This window comes from Crotalus tigris, unplaced genomic scaffold (assembly GCF_016545835.1).
Source record: "Crotalus tigris isolate CLP2741 ecotype Arizona unplaced genomic scaffold, ASM1654583v1 scf7180000024391.5723578, whole genome shotgun sequence".
Taxonomy (NCBI): Eukaryota; Metazoa; Chordata; class Lepidosauria; order Squamata; family Viperidae; genus Crotalus; species Crotalus tigris.
In genome coordinates, this window is record NW_024100561.1 from 4,862,127 (window position 1) to 4,884,648 (window position 22,522).

Below are 22,522 nucleotides of genomic sequence, written 5' to 3' on the forward strand. Positions count from 1 at the left end.
GTCCTAAAACTCAAATAGAAAATTGATGATAATCTTAAAATCTGTAACAAAACCCTCACTTACTGAATCAGAGAACTAGAAAGGTGGTCTTAAGAAGAAATGTATACTTAGATCAATTTTTTTTCCAGATAAATACAAGGAAAGCATCAAAAAAGACGAATTTGTTAAGTAAATATAAGAACAAGCTTTGCTGAAGAAACATCAATATTGGCTTCTCCGAAAATAAGTTTCTCCCACTGATCTTTTAAAGTAGAACAGCAGATATAAGAACTGGAGTAATCCAGTCAGTGTTAGCCTGACTTTTCAAAAAGTTATGAGTAACCTTAACAATCCCAGCAAATAGTAATAGAATATTTTGGTAAAAAGCAAAAAGGATTTCTGTCCAGGAAGCAAGGCAAAGAATACTTCTCTCCTCCCTGTCAGCTATATCAGAACTTAGTCTGTTTGATGTAATTTGATGTAGAATAGAATAGAATAGAATAGAATAGAATAGAATAGAATAGAATAGAATAGAACTAGAAGGGACCTTGGAGGTCTTCTAGTCCAGCCCTATACCATCTCAGACAAGTGACTGTCTAGTCTCTTCTTAAAAATCTCCAGTGATGGAGCACCCACGATTTCTGGAGGAAAGCTGTTCCATTGGTTGATTGTCTTCACTGTCAGGAAGTTTCTCCTTAATTCCAGGTTGCTTCTCTCTTTGATCAGTTTCCAACCATTGTTTCTCATCTTTCCCTCTGGTGCTCTGATGAACAACGTTACCCCCTCTTCCTTGTGGCAGCCCCTCAGATACTGGACTATTGCTATCATGTCCTCCCCTATTTCTTCTTTTCTTTAGATTAGCCAAACCCAAGTCCCACAGTCGTTCTTCATATGTTTTCGTCTCCAGGCCTTTGATCATCTTAGTTGCTTTTCTCTAAATTTTTTCCAAACTTGCAACATCTTTTTTGTGATATGGTGACCAAAATTGGCTGCAGTATCCCAGGTGTGGTCTTACTAGGGTTTTATAAAGCGGTACTAATACTTCATGTGATCTTGATTCTATGCCTCTGTTTATACAACCCAGGATTGTATTACCTTTTTTGGTTGCTGCTGCACACTGCTGGCTCATAGTCAAGTGATCGTCCACTAGGATTCCAAGGTCCCTCTCACAGTTACTGTTTTTAAGCCAGATCTCATCCAATCCATACTCGTACCTTTGATTTTTCCTGCCTAAATGTAAAACTTTCTCCACACTGAAACTCATTTTGTTGGATAGGGCCCATTGTTCAAATTTGTCTAGATCTTTTTGGATCCTGAGTTTGTCTTCTGGGGTGTTGGTTACTCCTGTCAGTTTAGTGTCATCTGCAAATTTGATGAGTTCCCTTTCAATTCCGTCATCTAAGTCATTTATGAAGATATTGAAGAGTACTGGGCCTAAGACGGAACCTTCTGGTACCCCACTGCTAACTTCTCTCTATGTGGATGTAGTACCATTGAGGACTACTCATGGAGTATGGTTTGTCAGCCAGCCACAGATCCATCTGGTGGTGATGTTGTCTATTCCACATTTTTCTAGCTTACCAAGGTTGTGGTCTACTTTATCAAATGCCTTACTGAAATCTAAGTATACTATGTCCATAGCATTTCACTGGTCTACTAATTTAGTCACTTTGTCAAATAATGAAATAAGATTGGTTTGGCATGATCTGTTTTTAACAAACCTGTGCTGGCTATTGGTTATGACTTTGTTTGCTTCTAGTTGTTTGCAGATCTGTTTTTTGATTATCTTTTCTAGGATCTTCGTAAGTATTGATGTTAAACTGATTGGTCTGTAGTTTCCTGGGTCTGTTTTTTTTCCCTTTCTTGAAGATGGGAACCACATCAGCTCTTTTCCAATCCACAGGTACTTCCCCGTTGCTCCAGGATTTTTGAAAGATGTGGTTCTGAGATAACATCTGCCAGCTCTTTCAGAACTCTGGGATGTAATTTGTCGGGTCCCAGTGATTTATATTTGTCAAGGTTGGATAGGTGTTCTCTTACCATTTTCTTGCTTATTTTAATTTTTGTTTCTAGTATGTCTTTTGCAGTGTTTTTTTGGTATGTTGAGCTATAGTTTCTTTTTGTGTGAAGACTAATGCAATGTATGAGTTAAGCAGCTCTGCTTTCTCCCTGTTGCCAGTTATCTCCTTGCCATCTTCTCTCTTTAGTGGGCCTACAGTTTCTTTGACTTTTTTCTTGTTGTTAATGTTGGAAGGAACTTTTTTTTATTATCTTTGATTTCTGTTGCAAGTCTTTGTTTGTTCTGAGCCTTTGCTTTCCTGAGTGTATTAATAAGCCATTTGGAGTTAAGAATTATCAGTGTGATTGACAAAATGAACAAGGCACAGCATTAAAAAAAAATCACTCAGACTTAAAGAGTAAGTATGAAAATGGCTGATGTCATTTAATTAAAAAAAACCACGTCAAATTATGGAGATTGGGGCAAAACCTCTAGTCCTCCCTACCCCAAGTGAACAGTGATTGATAAGGAAAGTGGTTTTAAGATGCTTGATGGACAGTCAATTCAGCATGTTATCTTCTTTACGAAGGTAGGCTTCACTTCGCAGATCATTTACAAAAAAACAGAAAATAAAACTAGCACTGTTGTATTGCCTTTTTATAGATTTGTGATATGACATCTTAAAAATCTGGATACAGTTGTCATTACTACATCTGAAAAAGAAAGAGCTGGAAAAGGCAGTCCATGTGATTAAGAGACTTGAAAGGTTTAGAAACTGTTTAAAGAGCAAAAAGTGGAGAGGGATGCAGATGAGTACAATTATGCACTGTGTGGAAAAAGAAATCAGGAGATTTTCTTTTTTTCACAAACTTCTCAGATCCTGGATCACCCAGTGAAGCTGAATAGTAGTGTTGGAATACATAAAAGAATATATTTCTTCTCACAATAATGTGTGGAATGCATTAGTGCCAGAAGTCATGACAGCTACAAACTTCGATCACTTTAAAAGAGGATTAAACATATTCATGGATGTTAAGGCTGGCCATGGTTACAAATCATGTTGAGTGTACATTACCCACAATATTAGAAAGAGTAGGACTGTTTGAAATAATTTGTGGGAAATGCAACAGAAGCTTTCTATTCTGTTCCCATTTTGCTTGTAGCTCACCAGTGGTAACAAGTTGGTTATTGTATGGGGCTTTGGTTCTCATCAAACACAGCTCTTTTGAAATAAATACTGATCTGATTGCCATCTAACTATGGATGTGTCACATCCTGTGAGGTAAAAACAAAAATGAAAAATGCAACTAGATATTTTGATTTTAACTCCTCAAGTATCGATGGAAGGAAGATAAGATAGATCTCTGCAGTTATAAGAATAAAATATATATATTTATTGCTCAGCTTTACACTGGAAATTATTCAGTATGCTCTTACAAGCCAGGTCTTCAATGGAACATATTTTTTAAGATAGGAACATTAATGTGGCATATATTAGTACCTTTTTCAGAAATGTAATAGATAAGACAGTCTTCTTTACATCACTGTCCTGTTTCTTTATTACACTACCACATTGTATATCTGTGTACATGCATGCACACAAACAGGCACATGTTTTCTGGTATGCAAATAGTGGCTAGCAGCTCAGTGCTTATATTTCAGCAGACACATTAATACATTAAATGCTCATTCCTTTCAGCAGACACATTAATACATTAAATGCTCATTCCTCCTATGGACTTTTTGTTTGTTTTAAATAAAACCAAGACAAAGGAGAGAAGCAACCTAGAACTAAGGAGAAACTTCCTGACAGTTAGAACAATTAACCAGTGGAACAAACTGCCTCCAGAAACTGTGAATGCTCCAACACTGGAAGTTTTTAAGAAGAGACTGGACAGCCATTTGTCTGAAATGGTTTAGGGGTTCCTGCCTGAGCAGGGGGTTGGACCAAATGACCTCCAAGGTCCCTTCCATCATTTTATTATTATTATTATGGATCATCGCACAGTCAGCCAGATGTTCAGACTGAATTTGGCATTTTGTCTACCTATCGAGTCCTTACCCAGGACCTGGGATAGGCAGATGTGGATGTTTGATGGTATTACAGATATCGTCACAGGATGGCAGCAGTTCCTAGTAAGGCCGCCTTTTGCAATTGACTAATAGCAAATTTGTCAATGCCAATGGTGTTCAAGTGGTGCTCCAGTTGTTTTGGGATTGCACCCAAGGAGCCTATGACTATTGGTACTACCCTTGCTTGCTTTTGCCACAGTCTTTCTATTTCTATTTGTAGGTATTTGTATTTTGTTATCTTCTCCAGTTCTTTCTCGTCTATTCTGCTGTCTCCAGGCATTGCCACATCCACTATCCAGACTTTTTTGTCTTTCTTATTGACAATTGTTAAGTCTGGGGAGTTATGTTGCAGGTGCTTGTCTGTTTGAATTCTGAAGTCCCAGAGCAGTTTAATTTTATCATTTTCTATGACTTTCTCTATTTTATGATCCCACCAGTTTTTGCTTACAGGCAAATGATATTTTTTGCAGATCTTCCAATGCACCATTGTTGCTACTTTGTCATGCCGATGATGATGATGATGATGATGATGATTATACTAAAATAGTTATAAATTCAAGTACCACAGCACAGCAGGAGAAAGATGGAGAAAGAAAGTATATAAAATTCCTTTTTTTAATGATTCTTGCTTGGTAATGCTAATGTATGATGCAGAGAAGGCCTTTGACAATTTAAACTGGGCTTTCTTGTTCAAGGAGGGTATGAGTTTTGTAGAAAACTTTATAAAATTGTTAAGATTTGCATTTGTCAGAAGCTACAAATGATTGTTAATGGGGATCTAACAAAACCCACTGAAATACAAAAAAGAAGAAGGCCCATTGCCTCCTTTCTTCTTTATTTTGGTAATGAATAGCGATATAAGCCAATATGTGAGGATTGTAGGAGTAAAGATTAAAAAAGAAACTTATGTTAACAACTTTAGCAGGTGACTGTGTTCATTCTACAAGATCCTTTAAAGGGAGTTGAAATATGAATGGGCAAATAAAAAATGGTACATTAGCAAGTTTAAAGATTAATAAGCAGAAGATATTAACAAAAATTTGAAAACAGAAAATTAAACAATATTGATGAACAAAATGGTTTTAAGACTGAGAAGAAGGTAAACTATTTGGACATCACTATAACAGATATGAATTGTGTGTTATTTCAAAATAACTATGTTAAGATATGGAATTAAGTTTAAAATGGTATGTTAAAATGAGAGAAATTACAACTGTCATTGCAGGAAAGAATTTCTGGGGCAAAAATGAATATTCTTGCCTAGATTTTGTTTCAGACAATATCTGTTTTGACAACTGATCCACCATTTAAATAGTGACAGAAAGATATATCTAAATTTGTGTATTGTGGAAAAAACATGAGTTAAGTAAGAATAAGGCATTAAAGATGCAAAAAAAACAGAAGGATTGGGTTCACCTGATTTGAAGTTGTATTTTGCAGCTTGTTGTTTTGTTTAGATGAAAGAGTGGGTGCTTCTGAAAAATAGAAGGCTTTTGGAGTTAGAAGGACATGACCTGAGATTTGGGTGGCACGGTACAATAAAGTCAAGGTTAATGTAGATTTTAAAAATCATTATATTAGATGTACTATATTGAAAATATTGAATATATATAAACCCAGGTTTTACCCCAAAATATCTTTGTGGCTTTCTGCACAATAAACATTTTATAGACAAGAAGTAATAGGCAAACACAAATGGCTAACTTATAATAAGATACCAAAATTTTGTCAAGGAGAGTATAAAACAAAATCATGAGAAGAAGTAGTGGCAGAGGAATATAGTTGTCAATGGTATTCTCATTTACAATTATTAGAAAGATTGAAAGTAGACAAACAAATGTAGTTTTGAATATTGTTAAGACTGAGTTTGAAATAGAATTATGTAACAATGATGAACATGTAATTGCTAAAATGTATAAGCCTTTACTGAAATTTGAAACAGAAGAATAAGTGCAAGAATGTATGATAGTGAACTAAAATTTGGGTTTAATTTTATTGTATACACATGGAACAATGGAAAAATGTGATTAAAGGGTTTAAAAATTAAACTATGTTATCATCTTAAAGAGAATTTTTGTAAAATGATGTACTGTTGGTATACATTACCAGAGAAACTAGAATGTATAAAGACAGTTCAAATGTAGGAAATGTGAACAAGAAAGGGACATTTTATTATGTTTAACGGATGTATAAAAAAGCTGAAAATTTGGATTCAAATACATGTACTAATTCAGAGGATTGCAAAGATTAATGTATCATTGAGGCCAGAGGTTTTCTTTTGGGATTGATGGACAAGCAATGGAAAAAAGTTATAGGAGTTGTTTTCATACAAGAAAGCTGTGGCAAGATTATTTTATGTCCAAAGATAGAAAGATTTAGCATTACCCACAATGGAGGAATGGTTGGTGAGCTGAAATGGAACTTGCTGAGATGGTCATACTGACTTCTTTGATCAGAGAAAAGACAATACATATCTTTACTATTACTACAAACCCCTTATAGACTTTTTGGGTAAATAGAAGAAAAGAAACTCATGATTTATAGTTTTGAGATTAGACAGCCTAGATTATAAAAAGAAGAGTTATCTTATAACCATACAGGAAGAGGTAAATTTATTATTGTACTTAGGGCGGCTATAAAGAAGATTGGAAGCTACTTTGTTATCTTTTTTCTTTCCTTTTTTGCCTTTTTTGTCTTTCTTGCACTTTTACCTTTCTCTTTGATTTCTTTTTTTAACTTTACATTGGTTTGTATTAATCTTCCTTTAAACTTTTTTTTTAACCAGAATTATACCTAAAAAGATAATGTTGATGTATTATGCTCTTGTGGAATAACTTTGGCATTGCTCAGCTGCCTGATCAGACAAATAGTTTGGGAAAAAGGCACCGAAGTATTGATTTTTAAATGAATGGCTCTATCATTATAGTACCTTCAGGCTCTTGTAAGTTTTTGCTCCATATACTTTTTTGTGCTCAATTGATGGATCAAGGAAGGAAATCAAAACAAAGAAAGTGACAATATTGCTTTTAGATGTTAAAATTCCTAACCTTCCTGTGGGTTTTAAAAAATATTTCTTGTCTTACTGAGTAGACTATTCTAGTTCCCAATTCTAAGTTACTCCAAGTTGGAAAGATATTTATGTGATCAACTGTTTTAGATATAAATGATAAAACAGGCTTGGTCAGTTTTATATGGTGTGAAAAGGAGGAAGATTATTTTTTTCAAGAGAAGAGCACTGATGTTATCTAGTTGGGTAATGAACAATCAAGCTCAGAGAATACCAAAGACTCCAATTGTACTAACAAGCTTCATTTCAAAATGTTCCCAGGCAATGATTCTGAAAATTCTGGTATCAAAATTTGAGGAAATCTAGGATAAACTTCAGGGTTGGAGTGGCCAAGCAAGTCATGGTGGAAACAATATCCTGCTTTTCCAAGCACAGAGCCAGGTACTAGGATTCAGTCTCCTTCAATGTAATAAGTAAGTAAATGAATTAATCCTTCAAATATGAGCGGTGGAAGATAGCTATAATCTTCTCAGCTTTTGGGTGTCTTTTTTCTCACTGTCCCAGATGGGCATTAGCTCCAGTAGTTGGAGGTAAGACCTACTGATAATTAAGATTTTACTTATATTTTAAATAAAGTTAAACAAAAATAAAATCGAAGGAGAGCAAGTTGTTCTTATATTAAAGAAACAAATTCACAATCTGTGTCCCAAGGCTTTGATGCCGAATGCTTAGGGTAAGTTATAGGGTAAGTTTATCAATTTAATAGACTAATTCAGCAGTGGATACATTTGCTCAACTATACTGATTGGGTCTGTACAACCCAATATTTCACAAGAAAAAGAAAAGGACGAGGGTTTTAGGATCCTATCTCCTCATCAAAATTGCGTTTGAGCAGCCCGGATTCTCGAGCGCAGGGCATCCGCTCAAAAAAAAAAAAAAAAAAAATGTAAGTCGAAGAAGGTAAACAGATAGATTTGAGCGCCGGCTTCTCCTTCGTGTGCCCTGAATTCGCTTCGCGTCGCCTCTCCTCCACCTGCGCTCTGCATATGCCTCCGAGATGCACACCCTCTTCGGGCATACGAGGTTTCCCAGAGGCTGACAGCCCAACCTCTATCTAACTACCCCGGCTGCCGACAGGAGGGCAGCCAGTTGCGAGCACAGAGGAGGCGGAGGGAAGGGAGAGGGAGCCCGCCTCCTCTTTCCCCCCTCCCCCCCTCCCCCGAGGTTGGACGACGGTAGTGGCTCTGCAGGCGGCAGCGGCGGTATCATTTCGGGACTGGGCGGCTGCTCGGTCGCTTATCTCCCATCCGCTACTGGAAGGGCCCGTGCATGTCCCCCGCCGAGAGCTAGTTGCTTCGCTTATTACCGCCGCGCCCCCGTGCGCCCGCTTTCCTCGGTTCACTCCCGCATCATGCTTGGGCAGAGCCGCCGGGGGTTGCTGGTGCTGCTGCCGTTCTCCGCGCTCCGCGGCGCAAACCCAGAAAGGCGCCCGGCTGCTCCGGAGCAGTTGAGCTCTTGTCTTTCTTTACCGGCTGCTCCGGTTCCAGCGCAGTAACGATGAGGCGGCACCGGTACTTGCTGGAGCGCGGCGCTGCTGAGGCTGAGGGCGAAGGCTGCGGGGCCCCCGAGGGCTCGAAGCGGGGCCCTCTGTGCGTCTGTTGCTGCCGCCGCCGCCGCCGCCCCCACCGCGACTGGCTTTACGAGTCGTACTACTGTATGAGCCAACAACACCCGCTGCTTGTCTTCCTGCTGCTCATCGTGATTGGCGCCTGCCTAGCTCTGCTCGCCGTCTTCTTTTTCGCCTCCGGGCTGGTAAGTTGCCTGTAGCTTAGAGTGGCGCTCTTTGGCGGGCAAAGAAATTGACCGCTACCTCGAGGAAGCGTCCCTCCTGCCTCCTAGAGTCCCAGACAGACTTGCGGGAGGTGGGCTTCCGTTTCACTGTTAAGAGCCGCCGAGTTCTTGCTCCGAGAAGTAATACCGGACCCGCCGTCTGGCTCAGCTTGGGTCCCCCAGGCCTCGCTCAGGATTTACCCCACTAGAGTTCAGCAGAGAATGGAGTTTGAGGCTTTGCCCTCGGTCTGTTTCAACGATGCCCCAGTACATGCGGCCCCAAGCGCTGGCCCTTGAGCATTGTTTTTTTCAAGCCCTTCGAAACTTTTAAATACAGAATTTCCCACCGTCTTCAAATATTAAGAAATCAAGTGACCATTTTATTTTATTCTAAGAAAGGATTGATTGTGAATTGGTAACGTCATCCTTGTCATTATTTGAGTTATTGTCTAAAGCTCCGTGTTGTCTAATACTGAAAACATTTTTCAGCTATTGTATTGTGTATCACATCTATGGAAAGCTTCTGGTTTTCAGAATGTTGATATGAAGGCAAACGCTAATGCTGTCATTATATACCTTAATGGTATTAATTTTTTGAATATCTGGATCCAAAGCCAATTAAAAATATATTTGAGGGAAATGCAGTTAACCCTGTGGTTGCTTAAGTTCAATTTCATTCAGTTTTGTTTTACACTTTGAAAAGTTTGTACAGCACTCACTGTTTTAATGGCACTACTTTAGTATTAGAAGCACTCATTCTTCCAAACATATTCAGGTCTGAATTTATTATTTGTACGCAAGAATCTGCGCGCTTTGTCCCTTTTTCATTTTTATGTCTGATTCCTGCACGAGGGCTACAATCAGTTGCAGTTATTGCTGAGTTTTCACATGGTTTTGCCTCTCTTTAAAACAAGGAGTGGCTTCCATGCCCTGCAATCTTTAATTGTTTGAGTTGTTTTTAAAGCTGATTTTCACTGCAGCCTCCTTTTGATTTGCAAGTCAATATTATTTTATGCAATCATTTCTGTAACTTGTACAGTTCATGTAAATAAAAGAGACTATGCAGTTATTTCCGAGGGTAATTATGTGGTTCTTTTACTGTGCTTGGTCCTGTTAGTTGCCAGTTTTGTTAGTGGAATATACACATACCAACGATTTGATCATCCGCCTGGCTCCTTGGAAATAAGTCTCATAGATTTCAGTGAAGTTCACAGCCAAGTAACTGCTTAGGCTTTCAGTCCAAATTTAATTCTTCTAATTCATTTGCTTGGTTTCTCTCCTGCTGACAGATTAACCTTGTTGGCATTTGTTGTCTAAGTGACAAGAGTTTTAAAGCTACACAAATCTTTAGTATCCACTTTTTAAAATGTTTCCATCCCAAAGCAGTCAAAAAGACCATCTCTCTTTTTTCTCAGTATATATGGCCAAACAGCATGCCCTATATATTGCAAGGCTCTGTTAAGTTTTAAGAAACCGCAGGGTTGCAGAAATTGTCCTCAGGAAGATTTCTTAAGGAAAGGTTACCTCTGAATAAACTAGTGAAAAATTAGTGTCACTTCCGTTCAAAGTTTATTTCACTCAAAGACCGGAATTGAAGAAAACAACCAAGAAACTGTTTAAAAGTAGGAGAGCTAGGCTAGATATGAAACTCAAGCTAAAAGACTAGAAGAGAATATTATAAATATTAATAGTATTTAATGCTAGTGCCACTTCTAAGTATAAACTGTGTTTCTAGAGCTAGGAAGAAGAACATTATTTGAATGTCTTCAATGGCCACAGACTTTGGATTGCAGGGGGAACCTAAAACAGAGAGGATGGAATTAAGTATCCTGGAGAAGATCGTAACTGACTGACTAGGACACTGAACAGAAATAGTCAGTGCTACAATCCACTTTTTATATATACTTGCTCTAATTATTTCATGCAATTAGAAATCTTTTTTTTTCAAATTGTCTGTTCTATATATTAGATTAACAATATTATAAACTCATAATTTTCAGCAGAAAGGAAAGTATGCTGAGGGATACTTTTGGCCTCATTCTGGTAATCCCTATGCTCGCTACTTCTGTTTGTATTGCAAATAGGAATTCTGATAAAGCAGAAGCCTTGGGCTTTGGAGAGTTCATGTGAACATGACTGAAATCTATGCCAGACAATACTGCTCAAACAAAAACTGGCATGGAAAGATGGGGATGTTAAAATCAGGACCAGCATAAACATCCTATGCTCTTTTCAGTATGCAAATACTGGGCACAACTTCAAAACTAAGCTCCATGCTCCTCTATTTTAAAAAAACACACAGGGGACTTCTTCCTATAGATTGTATACATATATACAAGAAGGATTATCCCAAAGCCTGATGTTCAGGAAAATAAGTAATATAATCATTGACTAATACTGTAACCTAAAATAAAATGCTAGAAATTTGGGGGATGCTTGTTTTCTTTCTATAAAAAATAATATCCTACGTTTCTAAGGCTTGTGCATCACTCACTTTTTGAATGTTTTCATGTTTAGAGTGAAAATCTCTGAAGACTATTTGATAATTTTAAATAAAGAGGATTGTCTTATTGCAGCCAAGACAAGATCTACACTGGAGTATTTTTGCGCATCAGATGCTGACACTATTCTGTCAAAATACAGTTGCTCCTCAGGAGGAGCCTATAATTAATACAATATGATGCTAGCTATGGTTTAAATAGCACCAGCACACATAATCAATCCATAGCATTAGAAATGCAGGAGAAACAGGAGACGTTAGAAAAGTGAAGGAATGTTAATAACTTAGAGGACTACATTTGTGTGCTCCAAATGCTGCCATGTGCTTTTTAAAAAGCCTATGAAGTATTTGTGAGTGTGGAGATCTGCACAGAAACAGAGTTTGAAAAAATATGCAGTTGTTCCTTTTCACATCTTTCTCTCTCTCTTTTTCTCTCTCCCTCTCTCCCTCCCTCCCTCCCTCCCATAAATCAGAGATCTCTTTAGTTTTTCAATTGCCCTAGTCACAATTCCAAGTTGGTGGGCCGTGTCTGTCAACACAGCCACATTCTGAACTCACTCCCAACAGTAACAGCTAGAATACTGTAATATTCAGGCTTAGTTTACTCAGCAGTGCATGGTAACTGAAGTCACTCAACAGACCAGACATAAAAGCAGGGAGGGAGGGCAGGAGTGATGGACTATTGAGGAACAGTGATATCAGGGAAATTGGAAAATGTCTTGTGAGTCAGTCAGAAGTCCTAGTGATGAGATGAAATGAATGCAGAGATTAGCCTTCAAAAACCCATTCCAGTACTTTTTTAAGATCTGAATTGAGAGACTGAATGTTGCTGATTCTTCTTTCATCCTACTCTATTCCTTTCCATGGGAAAAAATACTTTCTGGATTTTATGTCTAACTTGTTAGGGCAATTTAAATGTTTTCCTGACTCTGAATGTGTCATGAGTGCCCTGAACTGAGAAGCTATTGTGAGGTACGGAAACCAATGTATGCATTGGCAGAAGCTCAGCTGGTTTAGAGAGATATTTTGAATGTTAGCGTTTGGTTTGTCTTTGGCATTCCAAACATGCCATAGGAAGTGGGGGTGAGTTCATTTCTTATATATTTAGGAGGCTTTTTTTCTCACTGGTTAATAACACAAATGGTATGAGGAGAGGGAGAAAGAATTATCCACATATTATTTTGTCCATAACAACAGTTTTCTCTTACAGTCAAAAAAAAAGTTGTCCTTGGTTCTGTTTGCCATTATATGATAAATTGGAGATTTAGGGTTATTGGGAAATTTCTTGCTTAAACACTTTTTTGTCTGAGGTACCTCTTACCAAGAAACTATTCATGGTCAAACATTTTTTCGGTCTACATGTCAATCTCTTGTTTACAATACATTGCATAATATATTGCATTGAATATAAATTCAAAGTTATTACTTTGTCATTAGAAAGGTTTAAAACACCAGCTAATGTTTGTAAATTGTGTGTGGTTATTCATACCACAATATTCAATTGTTTCAGTACATTGATAAAACAAAGTTATAAAATGTTAAATTCCTTATTTGCAAAATAGTTTGAAACATTACATTTATTATTATGCAACTGCTGTGTAATTTGCAGCACAATTTTCAGTATTTTTAATATTAAAATATAATGAGAACTTTTTTTGCTTTTTAACAATTTAGTAATCAGTTTAATAATTATCTGACTATTTATTTGGATCTGTAAGTACATGAGACACTTTTCTTAATTTTTTTGTATAAAAATTATTGCAATGTATAAATTTCAGTTTATAATTAATGAAACACCCCATCCCACCCCGTGCAGTTTATACTGATAAAGCTCATATTACAGCTAGGGATTTTACTTTTGCTCTGATATGCCAAACAAAATAACAGATCATACATAGTAGCCACCTAAAAAATATCTTTCATAAAACCTTTAATCTCTTATAACTGAGCCTGTAAACTAAATATCTATTTAATTCAATGTATTCTACTAGAATAATGGCAAGTCTTATTTATATGCAGAAATGGTATAGAAACAAATCTTCTAAACATGTGCAATGCAGTAATTCTGCTTTCCCAAGTTGGTTTGAGAATTTCTCTTTCAGCTTGACTCATTAGAATATTACATCTTTTAACATATAATTTCTTAAACAATTAAACATTTCATTTCCTAGATCAATATTAGAGAGGAAATAGCAGGTTAGAAATGTGGGACATTCCAATGACAACTCTGAATATTTTTCTTTTGTATTATCCCATTACTTTTTCTACAACGAAGTACATATCCTACCTTTTTATTCTTGATGCAAGAAAAATAAAAACTACTAAGGTCTATTTTAAAGAAGAAATGCTTCAATGTTGAGCATATGTTTTCAAGTGAAAAGAATGAACTCCCCCTGCAGGTTTCCAAAAGTTCCTTATTAACTAAGCATTATACATTATTTTTATTTTCAGGAGCTACTTACTTATACTTGAGATTAATGCATTAAAATCAGGAGGTGTGTGGCTTCATCTCCAGCCTAATTTTGGGAGGGTAACTTCTTCTCTAGGCAAACTGTTGAAAGTTCACAAACTTTAATTGTTTCTTTTAATACCACTGTGAACTGAAACTTTTCAATTTTTGAGGAAAGTATAATACAACCAAAGCCATTGAGAATCACTCTCCCACTCCCTCCATCCTTCTGTCTAAAATTACATGATATTTACTGAGAAGTTAATTTTCTAGTCCACACGCATTTCCCAGCATGACATTGGGATTCTGTTTCTCAAAAGGCAGCGCAATTTTTGAAGAGCAGTCTTAGAAAAAAATCATAAAACAGTTTCTCTTTTCTTTCATTCTATTTAATTGTATAACCAGTTTTCAAGCAGGAGAGGATAACTCAGAATGCAATACTTGCTGTGATTATGCTACTGTTAATTTCAACTGGATATATGTTATATACAGTGCCATTTCATAATATATTCATGGTTTTTTGGCTTCTCAGAAATTAATTTTAATAAGTTTCTGCATTTCAGAATTATAAAATTGTTATCAACACACTTGAAACAGCAGTTTTTTTCAAAAAGATATTCATAGTTTGCTGACATCAGGACATATAAACAATTAGTTGGCATTAACAATATCATTCAGGCTCTCTTCAGACAATAAAAAATTATGATAGGGAAGGAGAAAAGGATTAGACTGTGCCCCTGACACTGCTCCTGGATCTTTACACGTTCCTTGGAATAGCTCATCAAATGCTAGGTGCGCAGTAACTGTTCATGTGATGTGTCAATCTTGCCTACCCTTATTGTGAATATTTGGTCATATTTAAATATTTGGCCATCTATCTGAAAAGGGGACAGGTGAAGACTACCCATAAAGAAATCAGTAGAGCTTACAGTCAGTGCTGGGGTACAAAATATGATGTGCTATACATCAGGGGTTCCCAACCCGCGGTCCATAGACCAGTACTGGGCCCTGGCATGCCAGCAGCTGGTCTGCAGAAACAAGCAAATCCCCATCCGCGGGATGCAGGCAGCACACAAAACCATGCCCTCTCTGGTCCGCGGAAAAACCTCTCTCCAAGTAACTGGTCCCTGGTGCCCAAAAGGCTGGGGACCTCTGCTACACATGGCTTCCCTTTTCTTTTTTCCCCAGTATATAGAAGTAAGTTCCTTGACATCTTAGATAATTTTACAGAAAGGTCTAGGAGATTCTAACAATTTCTTGAACAAGCCTCATTGCTGGAGTACTCTGAGCAGAAAAGAAAATTAAATAAATTGATCTCACGAGACCTTTGGTAGCACTACTATGCACTCCTGCAGGAACTGAATTTGGCCCCCAGTCTTGAGGGAAGCAAATGGCAAAATGGACTTGTGATGTCAAAATGTAAACTTTAGCTCTTTTCTACTTGCATCATGATGTCATATACCAGCACATAAAGGTTGACCATGTGTTGTGATGTCAGGGTACAGATTTTATTTCATCAGTTTGAAGTTGTGCTGGACACTCATGCTCTTATTAATTGTATTTAGAAAAACTGTAAAGACACATCTCTGTCACCAAACTTTAGTGAATGTTTGAGTTGACTTTAGCTCCCTTGTTACCACACCTACAAATACAATCCCAACTCTATTTGTGGCAATCACAATTGGCGCCAGCAACCCACTTGTTAAACAAAATGGTGGCTAAGTGAAACAACAATTGTGCTTATGATCTGTCTTCAACTTTCTGTTGCTTTGCAGACCTGCAAATGTCATAAGTATGAAGACTGATCACAAAGTTATTTCTTCATCACTGTTGATGACTGTAAACAGTCGCTAAATAAAGCAGTTGCTAAATGAAGACCTTTTGTGTTACAAATAGGTGTAATGAGAGCCAATACCAGGATTAGCTTTGTGATATTTTTCAGCTGAAATTTTATCTGGTAATATGATTTGTAACTGGTCATGTTACGACTTGCAGAACTGGAATTAAAATGCAGAGCAGACAACATTGTTATCATCGTCATCATCATCATCACCATTGTCGTCCTCATCCTCATAATCAATATTTCCACCTTCCTATTCATAGAATATTTAACATATCTAACACGTCTCACAAATACAACAAAATAAATAAATAAAATAAAACAAGACAAAACTATATTCAAATGTATACAGTTCTAACAAACCCTTTTAGGGGAATGTATCTAGACCATCCTGAACTCCCAATACTTGATTTTATCTGCTGGGTATGATTGAGAGGGAGAACCGGAACTATTATATTGCATAACAGAATTTCCAAGATCCAATCCACTAGGGTATTTAAGAGGACACCATGATCAATGATACCAGAGATTTCATAAAATTAAGAACATCCTTGAATTTCAGAACTTCTCCCCTTGAACTTATTAAAAGAAACAAATGCAATCCTATGTATGTCTGCTACAATCCAATTGTGTTTATTCCTGGGTAAGCCTATTCAGGTTTGCAATCCCTGTTAATGAATCAAAAGAATGATAAAATTTCCCCTGCCTTTTAAATAACCTTTTGGTTGTTTTCTTTTGTGATGTTCATGTTTATTTGGTGACAGATATTTTTTTAAAAAATATTTGGCTGGAAACAATTTTCCTTTCTTTTACAATTAGATACTCTCATTTCTACAACATGCTTAACTAAATCAAGAGGAGAGGACATAGCCTGTCAGGAAAATACTATAATCCACTTGATTATAATCATAGGAGCGCTAAGCTAAAACAACCCTGTAATTGTTTTGGCCTAAACTTAGTTCTGCAAGTCAACTTGAACTAGGATAAAAGAATTACCAGAGGTTAGAAGTCCTTCTAATGTCAGAGATAGAGAAATTATGCCAGTTTGGTCTAATGGTTAAGGCACCAGGCTAGAAAGCAGGAAATCGTGAATTAAAGGTCCCATCTTAGCCATGAACGTTAGCTTGGTGACTTCAGGCCATTCACTCTCTCAGCCCAACTCATCTGATAGGATTGTTGTGGTGGGAAAAATAGGAGGAATGTATGTTGGATATGTTCACTATCTTGAGCAGTGTTTCTCAACCTTGACAATTTTAAGGCATGTGGACTTCAACTCCCAGAATTCCACAGCCAGCATTGCTGGCTGTGGAATTCTGGGAGTTGAAGTCCACATGCCTTAAAATTGTCAAGGTTGAGAAACACTGATCTTGAGTTATTTGTAAAAGAATACAGGCAGGAAACATACAAACAAACATTTATGATAGAGAAATCCCATTAAAACTGGCTTCTCTAAGCATCTCTAATCCTCCTGCTGTTATAGTTGTGGGTTAGGTCCTCCTGCTGAACCTGAAGTGATGGTGTTATGGATGAGAAACCCACCACATTTTTTTCTTGTCCAAGGGCAAAAACAGAAAAAGTAGCAAGTGATAGCCGCATGGACTCTTTTGTCGTGTCTGCTCCCTGATTGACCATCAAAATTTATCACTACTGGCACATGAGGAGGGACACTGGCTTACTCAACTGACCATTTTGTGAGAATGTGGCATGGAAGGGATACTCTCTTCTTTGTGAACGTTCAGAGAGCTGAAGATACATTTCTCAGTGTTATAATATTTCACAATTAACCCACAATATTAATTTTGGATTTGGAGGTTAGTTAATGAGTGCTTCTAAGTTATTTTCTGCATTACTTTTGATACTGGGAATTACATGGATAGGACTAAACAAATTGGAGATCGAGAGAAAGGGGAAAGTTGAACCAGTGCTTCCATTCTTGTTAAATAATCAGTTGGTGTGGTCAGGGCTGATAAGGATTAAATCTTTGCGATTAATCCTGGTAAGATTAAATCTCTGAGATGTTTCTTGTACATGTATAGGATTTTTAAGCCTTGGAATCCTAATGCATGCAGCAGTAAAACTACAATTTATCATATGCTTATCTTATCCATAAGTCTTAAAGAGGGCGCTTAACTATTATGTGAGGCAGTTGCTTGTATTTTTGGGGTTCTCAATAAACAGAAGAACAGGGAAGATAATGAATACATGTGCAGTTTTATAAACAGAGCCTCAGGCATAGTAACTCTGGAATAATTAGCCACTGTACTGCTGCCTTGAAGGGCATACAAAAAAAGATAGCAAGAAGTAATGGTTTTAAACTACAAAAAATGAACTTTAATGATTTTTGATATAATTCTAGAACAGTGGTGGCGAACCTATGGCACGGGTGCCAGAGGCGGCACTCAGAGCCCTCTCTGTGGGCACGCACACTGTTGCCCCAGTCCTAGGCCTTCAGCTGGGTTTTATAAAACCTTTTCGCTTTAGGCCTCTGCTGCCATGTGCAAAAACAAAAAAGGTTCAATCAATCAGTCAATTTCAACGTCTCAAAAAGAAAAAAAAATCTTGCAAAGTTGGAATTGATTGATTGAACTTTTTAGTCCTACCCAGTCTGCCGTTACCACTGCAGCCCACCCTGTGGGCCACACCCACCCAGTGGGCCACACCCAGCCAATGGGCCACACCTACCTGGCACTCGACGATGCATAAGTGGGTTTTGGGTTGCAGTTTGGGCACTCGGTCTCTAAAAGGTTTGCCATCACCGTTCTAGAGAATCCTTTCAGTATTGATTTGCTCGTTGAGAAATACCCAATTGTGGGATTCAGCTGGTTCGCGCCGGTTCGATAGAACCGGTAGCTAAATTTTGCTGAGTTCGGAGAACCGGCTGAATGTACACTGCTTCCAGAAGTCCATTCTAGGCCTCAGAGGCCTGGAGGAGGCCTCCCAGGCCTAGAATAGCCCACTAGAAGTGCATGGATGCCACTTCTGGAAGTCTGTTCTAGGCCTCGGAGGATCAGACCTGCATTCAATAAGAGAACCAGTTGTTCAGGTCTTTGAATCCCACCACTGGAAATACCTGAACAGATGTGTTTATTGGGTCTCAGGGCAGTTTATTGTTTTTAATCGAAGGTGTTTTTGTTCCCCAGCCAAAGTTTCTTTTGTAAGATGGTAGTTGTATAAATTTGTTTAATTTAAGGTGACCAACCGTCCTCCTTTAGGGAGGACAGTCCTCCTTTTGTGAGTTCTGTCCTCCCTCAAAAAGTGTCCTCCTACATGTCCTCCTTTTCAATATTTGAAAACTAATCTGCAGGGCTTTTTTTTTTTCTTATAGAACGCTCAGAATGGCGTTCCGACACCTTTTTTGATGTTTTTTTTTCAACTTTTGCATGAGCTGTGCTACTCCCCCTATTGGCTTTTGAAAGCCAATAGGAATTGCTGCTGAGCGCGCCAAAACACCCGGCTGGCAAACTTTGCACATGTAAGTTGTCTGCAGCGAAGGCGAATTGGCAGGAACATTGCACCCATCCCTGCTACCCAACTACACCATCTCCTAGTTCAGTGGTTCTCAACCTTTTTAATGCCGCGACCCCAACCGGTCGTAAGTTGAGGACTACTCAACTGGTCGTAAGTCGAGGACTACTCAACTGGTGCAGCACTGTTTGCAGAATGGGACTTTTGGCGGGCTCAGCAGGGCAGAGACAGCCTGGACAATTCTTATTGGCTTTTGAAAGCCAATAGAATTAGACTATATTCAAGAGAGTAGCACAGCTAAGGAAAAAGGGAAAAAAATGGCGGACTGCGTTGTTTGGCGACCCCCGTGAAATGGTCGTTTGACCCTAAATGGGGTCCCGACCCACAGGTTGAGAACCACTGGACTAGTTAGTCCTGAAGATACCTGGAGCAGACTGGAGTGGCGACGCCACGGTAACTTTTTCTTGATCTTCGGCCCTGCTAGGGCAATAATGGCTGTGGGCACAAGAGGAAGGGACAGTGGGGCTGCTGCGGGCGGGAATGTGAGGGGCAGTAGTGGCTGGCTGCCCCCCATACTGTGGGAGCCGCGGGGCCTGCTCTACAGTACACGGGGCTGTGCAGGGTGGGTGGTGGTGCTGGCGGGGCGGCTGCAGGTGGGGTGTGTTGACAGGGGGCTGCCCCCCGGGGCTGGAGCCGGCACAGCTGGTGCTTTGGGAGCCGTGGGGCCCGCTCTACACAGCGGGACAGCAGTGCTGGTGGGGTGGCTGCAGGCGGGGGCGCGGCATGTAAGCATAATTACAATATAAAATGTTATTGTTACAAATAGTTTTTATTATGCATTTATCATATTATAGTGTATTCTGTATTATTGTTGCAATGAATAAAATTTCTTTTATTTACGATATTTTTCTTCAATTTATTTGTGTCCTCCTTTTCATTGTAAAAAAGTTGGTCACCTTATTAATTAATTAATTTATCACAGATATTCTAATCTAGATGCTTTCTCAGAGTAATGACTGCTGTGAAGAGAGAGGCCTATCCTTTTGCTTTTTCCCCCCTATCAACTAGGAATTATGTTTTCTCTATGGATTTATGCATTAAATAGCCTCACTGACATTGCAGAAACCACAACACATGACTAAACTTTCCAAAAGAAGAATTTTGTTAAATTAAATCTATGTTGAATTTTATAAGAGGTTTGCATTTTCTTGGCTCAGATTAATAGAAGAATAAATTAGAACACTGTAATTACCGTGTTGTTGTTGATGTTGTTCTAAAAATCACCCTTTGGAGAAATTAAATGGAGAATGAATAATTTTAATGAAATTAGATGGAGATTAAATGGAAAGATTAAAACACGGCTACTTAATGTACTATTTTTATATGGACAAATACTATTATGCCATTTTTGGTAATGTTGCTAATAGATAACATATTTTCTAATGAAAACATGATGTTCCATTATTTTAAAGCATTTTATTTTAAATTCCTGATCATTTATTGTATAGTTATTTTGTACTAAGTTAAAATGTAATGTGTGTATCTACATAGAATCATGAGCTCTAATACTTTAAGGCAAGATGTTGTTTTGCCAGACATCTGTTCATCATGTACATTAGGTGATAGTAAACAAGATGAGGATATATTGACATCTATAGTACAGCAGACAGGTGAAAACACTTGATCTGCATTGCATGATTCATTGCTTCCATTAATTATTTCCGTAGTGGATCCCTTCTAGTTATTCTAATAATTCTTTGTGCTTGTGTCAGCAAAAACAGAAAACTGCAGCCCCATATTCTTAAAGGACTATTTGATATTTTAGAAAAAGACTATTCTGTTATTGCAACCAAGACAGGGTCTCGACTGTAGTATTTTTTGTGCATCAGATGAATCACTGCTCCTTCAAAATGCAATTGCTGCTCGGGAGGAACATGTAATTAATAGAGTTTAAGAGTAGCAGTGGCTAAAATAGGAGTACAAGGCATATTCCACTATATAACATTATAAATGCAGGGAAAATGTAGGATGTGTTAGAAAAGTTAAGGAATGTTTATAAACTAGAGTACGGTACTATATTTGTGGGCTCCAAATGCTGCCACATGCTTTTTAAAAAGCCTATTAAGTATTTGTAAGTATGGAAATGTGCATAGAAACAAAGTTTTAAAAGTATGTGACTGCTCATTTTTACTTTGCTGTACATGCCTATGGGAAATAAATGTCTTGCCAAGGCCATCTTTTCTTCCTGAAAAGCTGAGATTGTAGCATTCACTTTTCTTTTAGAAATAAACCCTTTGCAGGCAATGATCATGCTAGGTGCAGAGATTTCTTTGCTTTTTTGAGATACTACTGCCGTAGCTAAGCTCTCCAATTGCTTTTTTCCTGTCAGTACTTTAAGACAGAGTGGGTGCATTCTAGTTCCCCTCAAATAAACATTGTCACCTTCTGGGATCCAGGAAATGTGTCTTTTCTGTGCTGCCCCCACCCTCTGGAACACAATTCCCCCCCACTCTGGATATAGATGGTCACTACTATTGGGATTCTAGAAAGCCCTTAAGACATGGCTCTGGTCCCAGGCCTAGAGTTAATGTGTTTGTTAATGTATATGTAGAGTCTTGTCGTATTGATACTATTTATTGTTCTGGTTGTTTTAGTTTGAGCTGCCTTCTTTATGTATAACTGTTTAAATTGTTTTACAACCTCAACTCTCCAACTGCTTTTTGTATTTTGCGAGCAACCCAGATTTTAATGGAGTGGGTGGCCATAACTCATTTAAGAAATGTAATTGAATTGAATCCTAGGAAGGTGGGTTCAGTTACTGTGTATTGGTGAATTCTCATTTTTAAAATGTATATTTCTTTTTTAATTTACATTTATTTTTATTCAACGTCAGGGACACATAGAGCAAATTCCAGATGATAGAATAAAGCTCCCTCTGATAATCTTCCAATTCATTATGGATTTGGAGCTGTTCAGCCTCATCATCACTCCAAATGAAAGTTCTTTTTCATTTCTAAAATGCATCCCAGACTGCCTAGTGGGAGGATGTGCAGGGGAAATCTGTAATAATAGCTGAAATGTGTTTCAGAATGCTCTTATACTGATTTTTAAAATAAGAATTTGGTAAGAAAATTCCATGGAATTCTTCAGTACATGGAGTGAAAACTGTTGATGATATAATATTGCATATGCAGTAGACATGATTTCAGCATATACTTCATGCCTTATAGAAGGGAGTGTCATGGTTCTGATAGATGAAACCCATTAAAAAACTTCAAGGCAAGAATTCTTCCTTAAAGAACATTTTATTCAGGAAACAAAGTATCGGCGCTACATAGTTGAACCCAAAACTAGATTCCTATCCCCCAGATACAAAATAA

At 37.9% G+C, this 22,522-nt stretch overlaps 1 protein-coding gene across 3 annotated transcripts in view; it reads left to right on the forward strand.

The window, feature by feature from the left end:
• The first annotated feature begins 7,699 nt into the window (after positions 1-7,699).
• ADCY2 (adenylate cyclase 2) overlaps positions 7,700-22,522 on the forward strand; it is a 132,036-nt gene continuing 117,213 nt past the window's right edge. The window contains exon 1 of one of the 3 annotated variants that reach the window (XM_039329247.1): positions 7,700-8,870. In XM_039329247.1, coding sequence (XP_039185181.1) covers positions 8,616-8,870 — 255 coding nt within the window. In that variant the 5' untranslated portion in view covers positions 7,700-8,615. The remainder of the gene's footprint in view (positions 8,871-22,522) is intronic. The other 2 variants (XM_039329248.1, XM_039329246.1) reach the window with 2 other exon arrangements.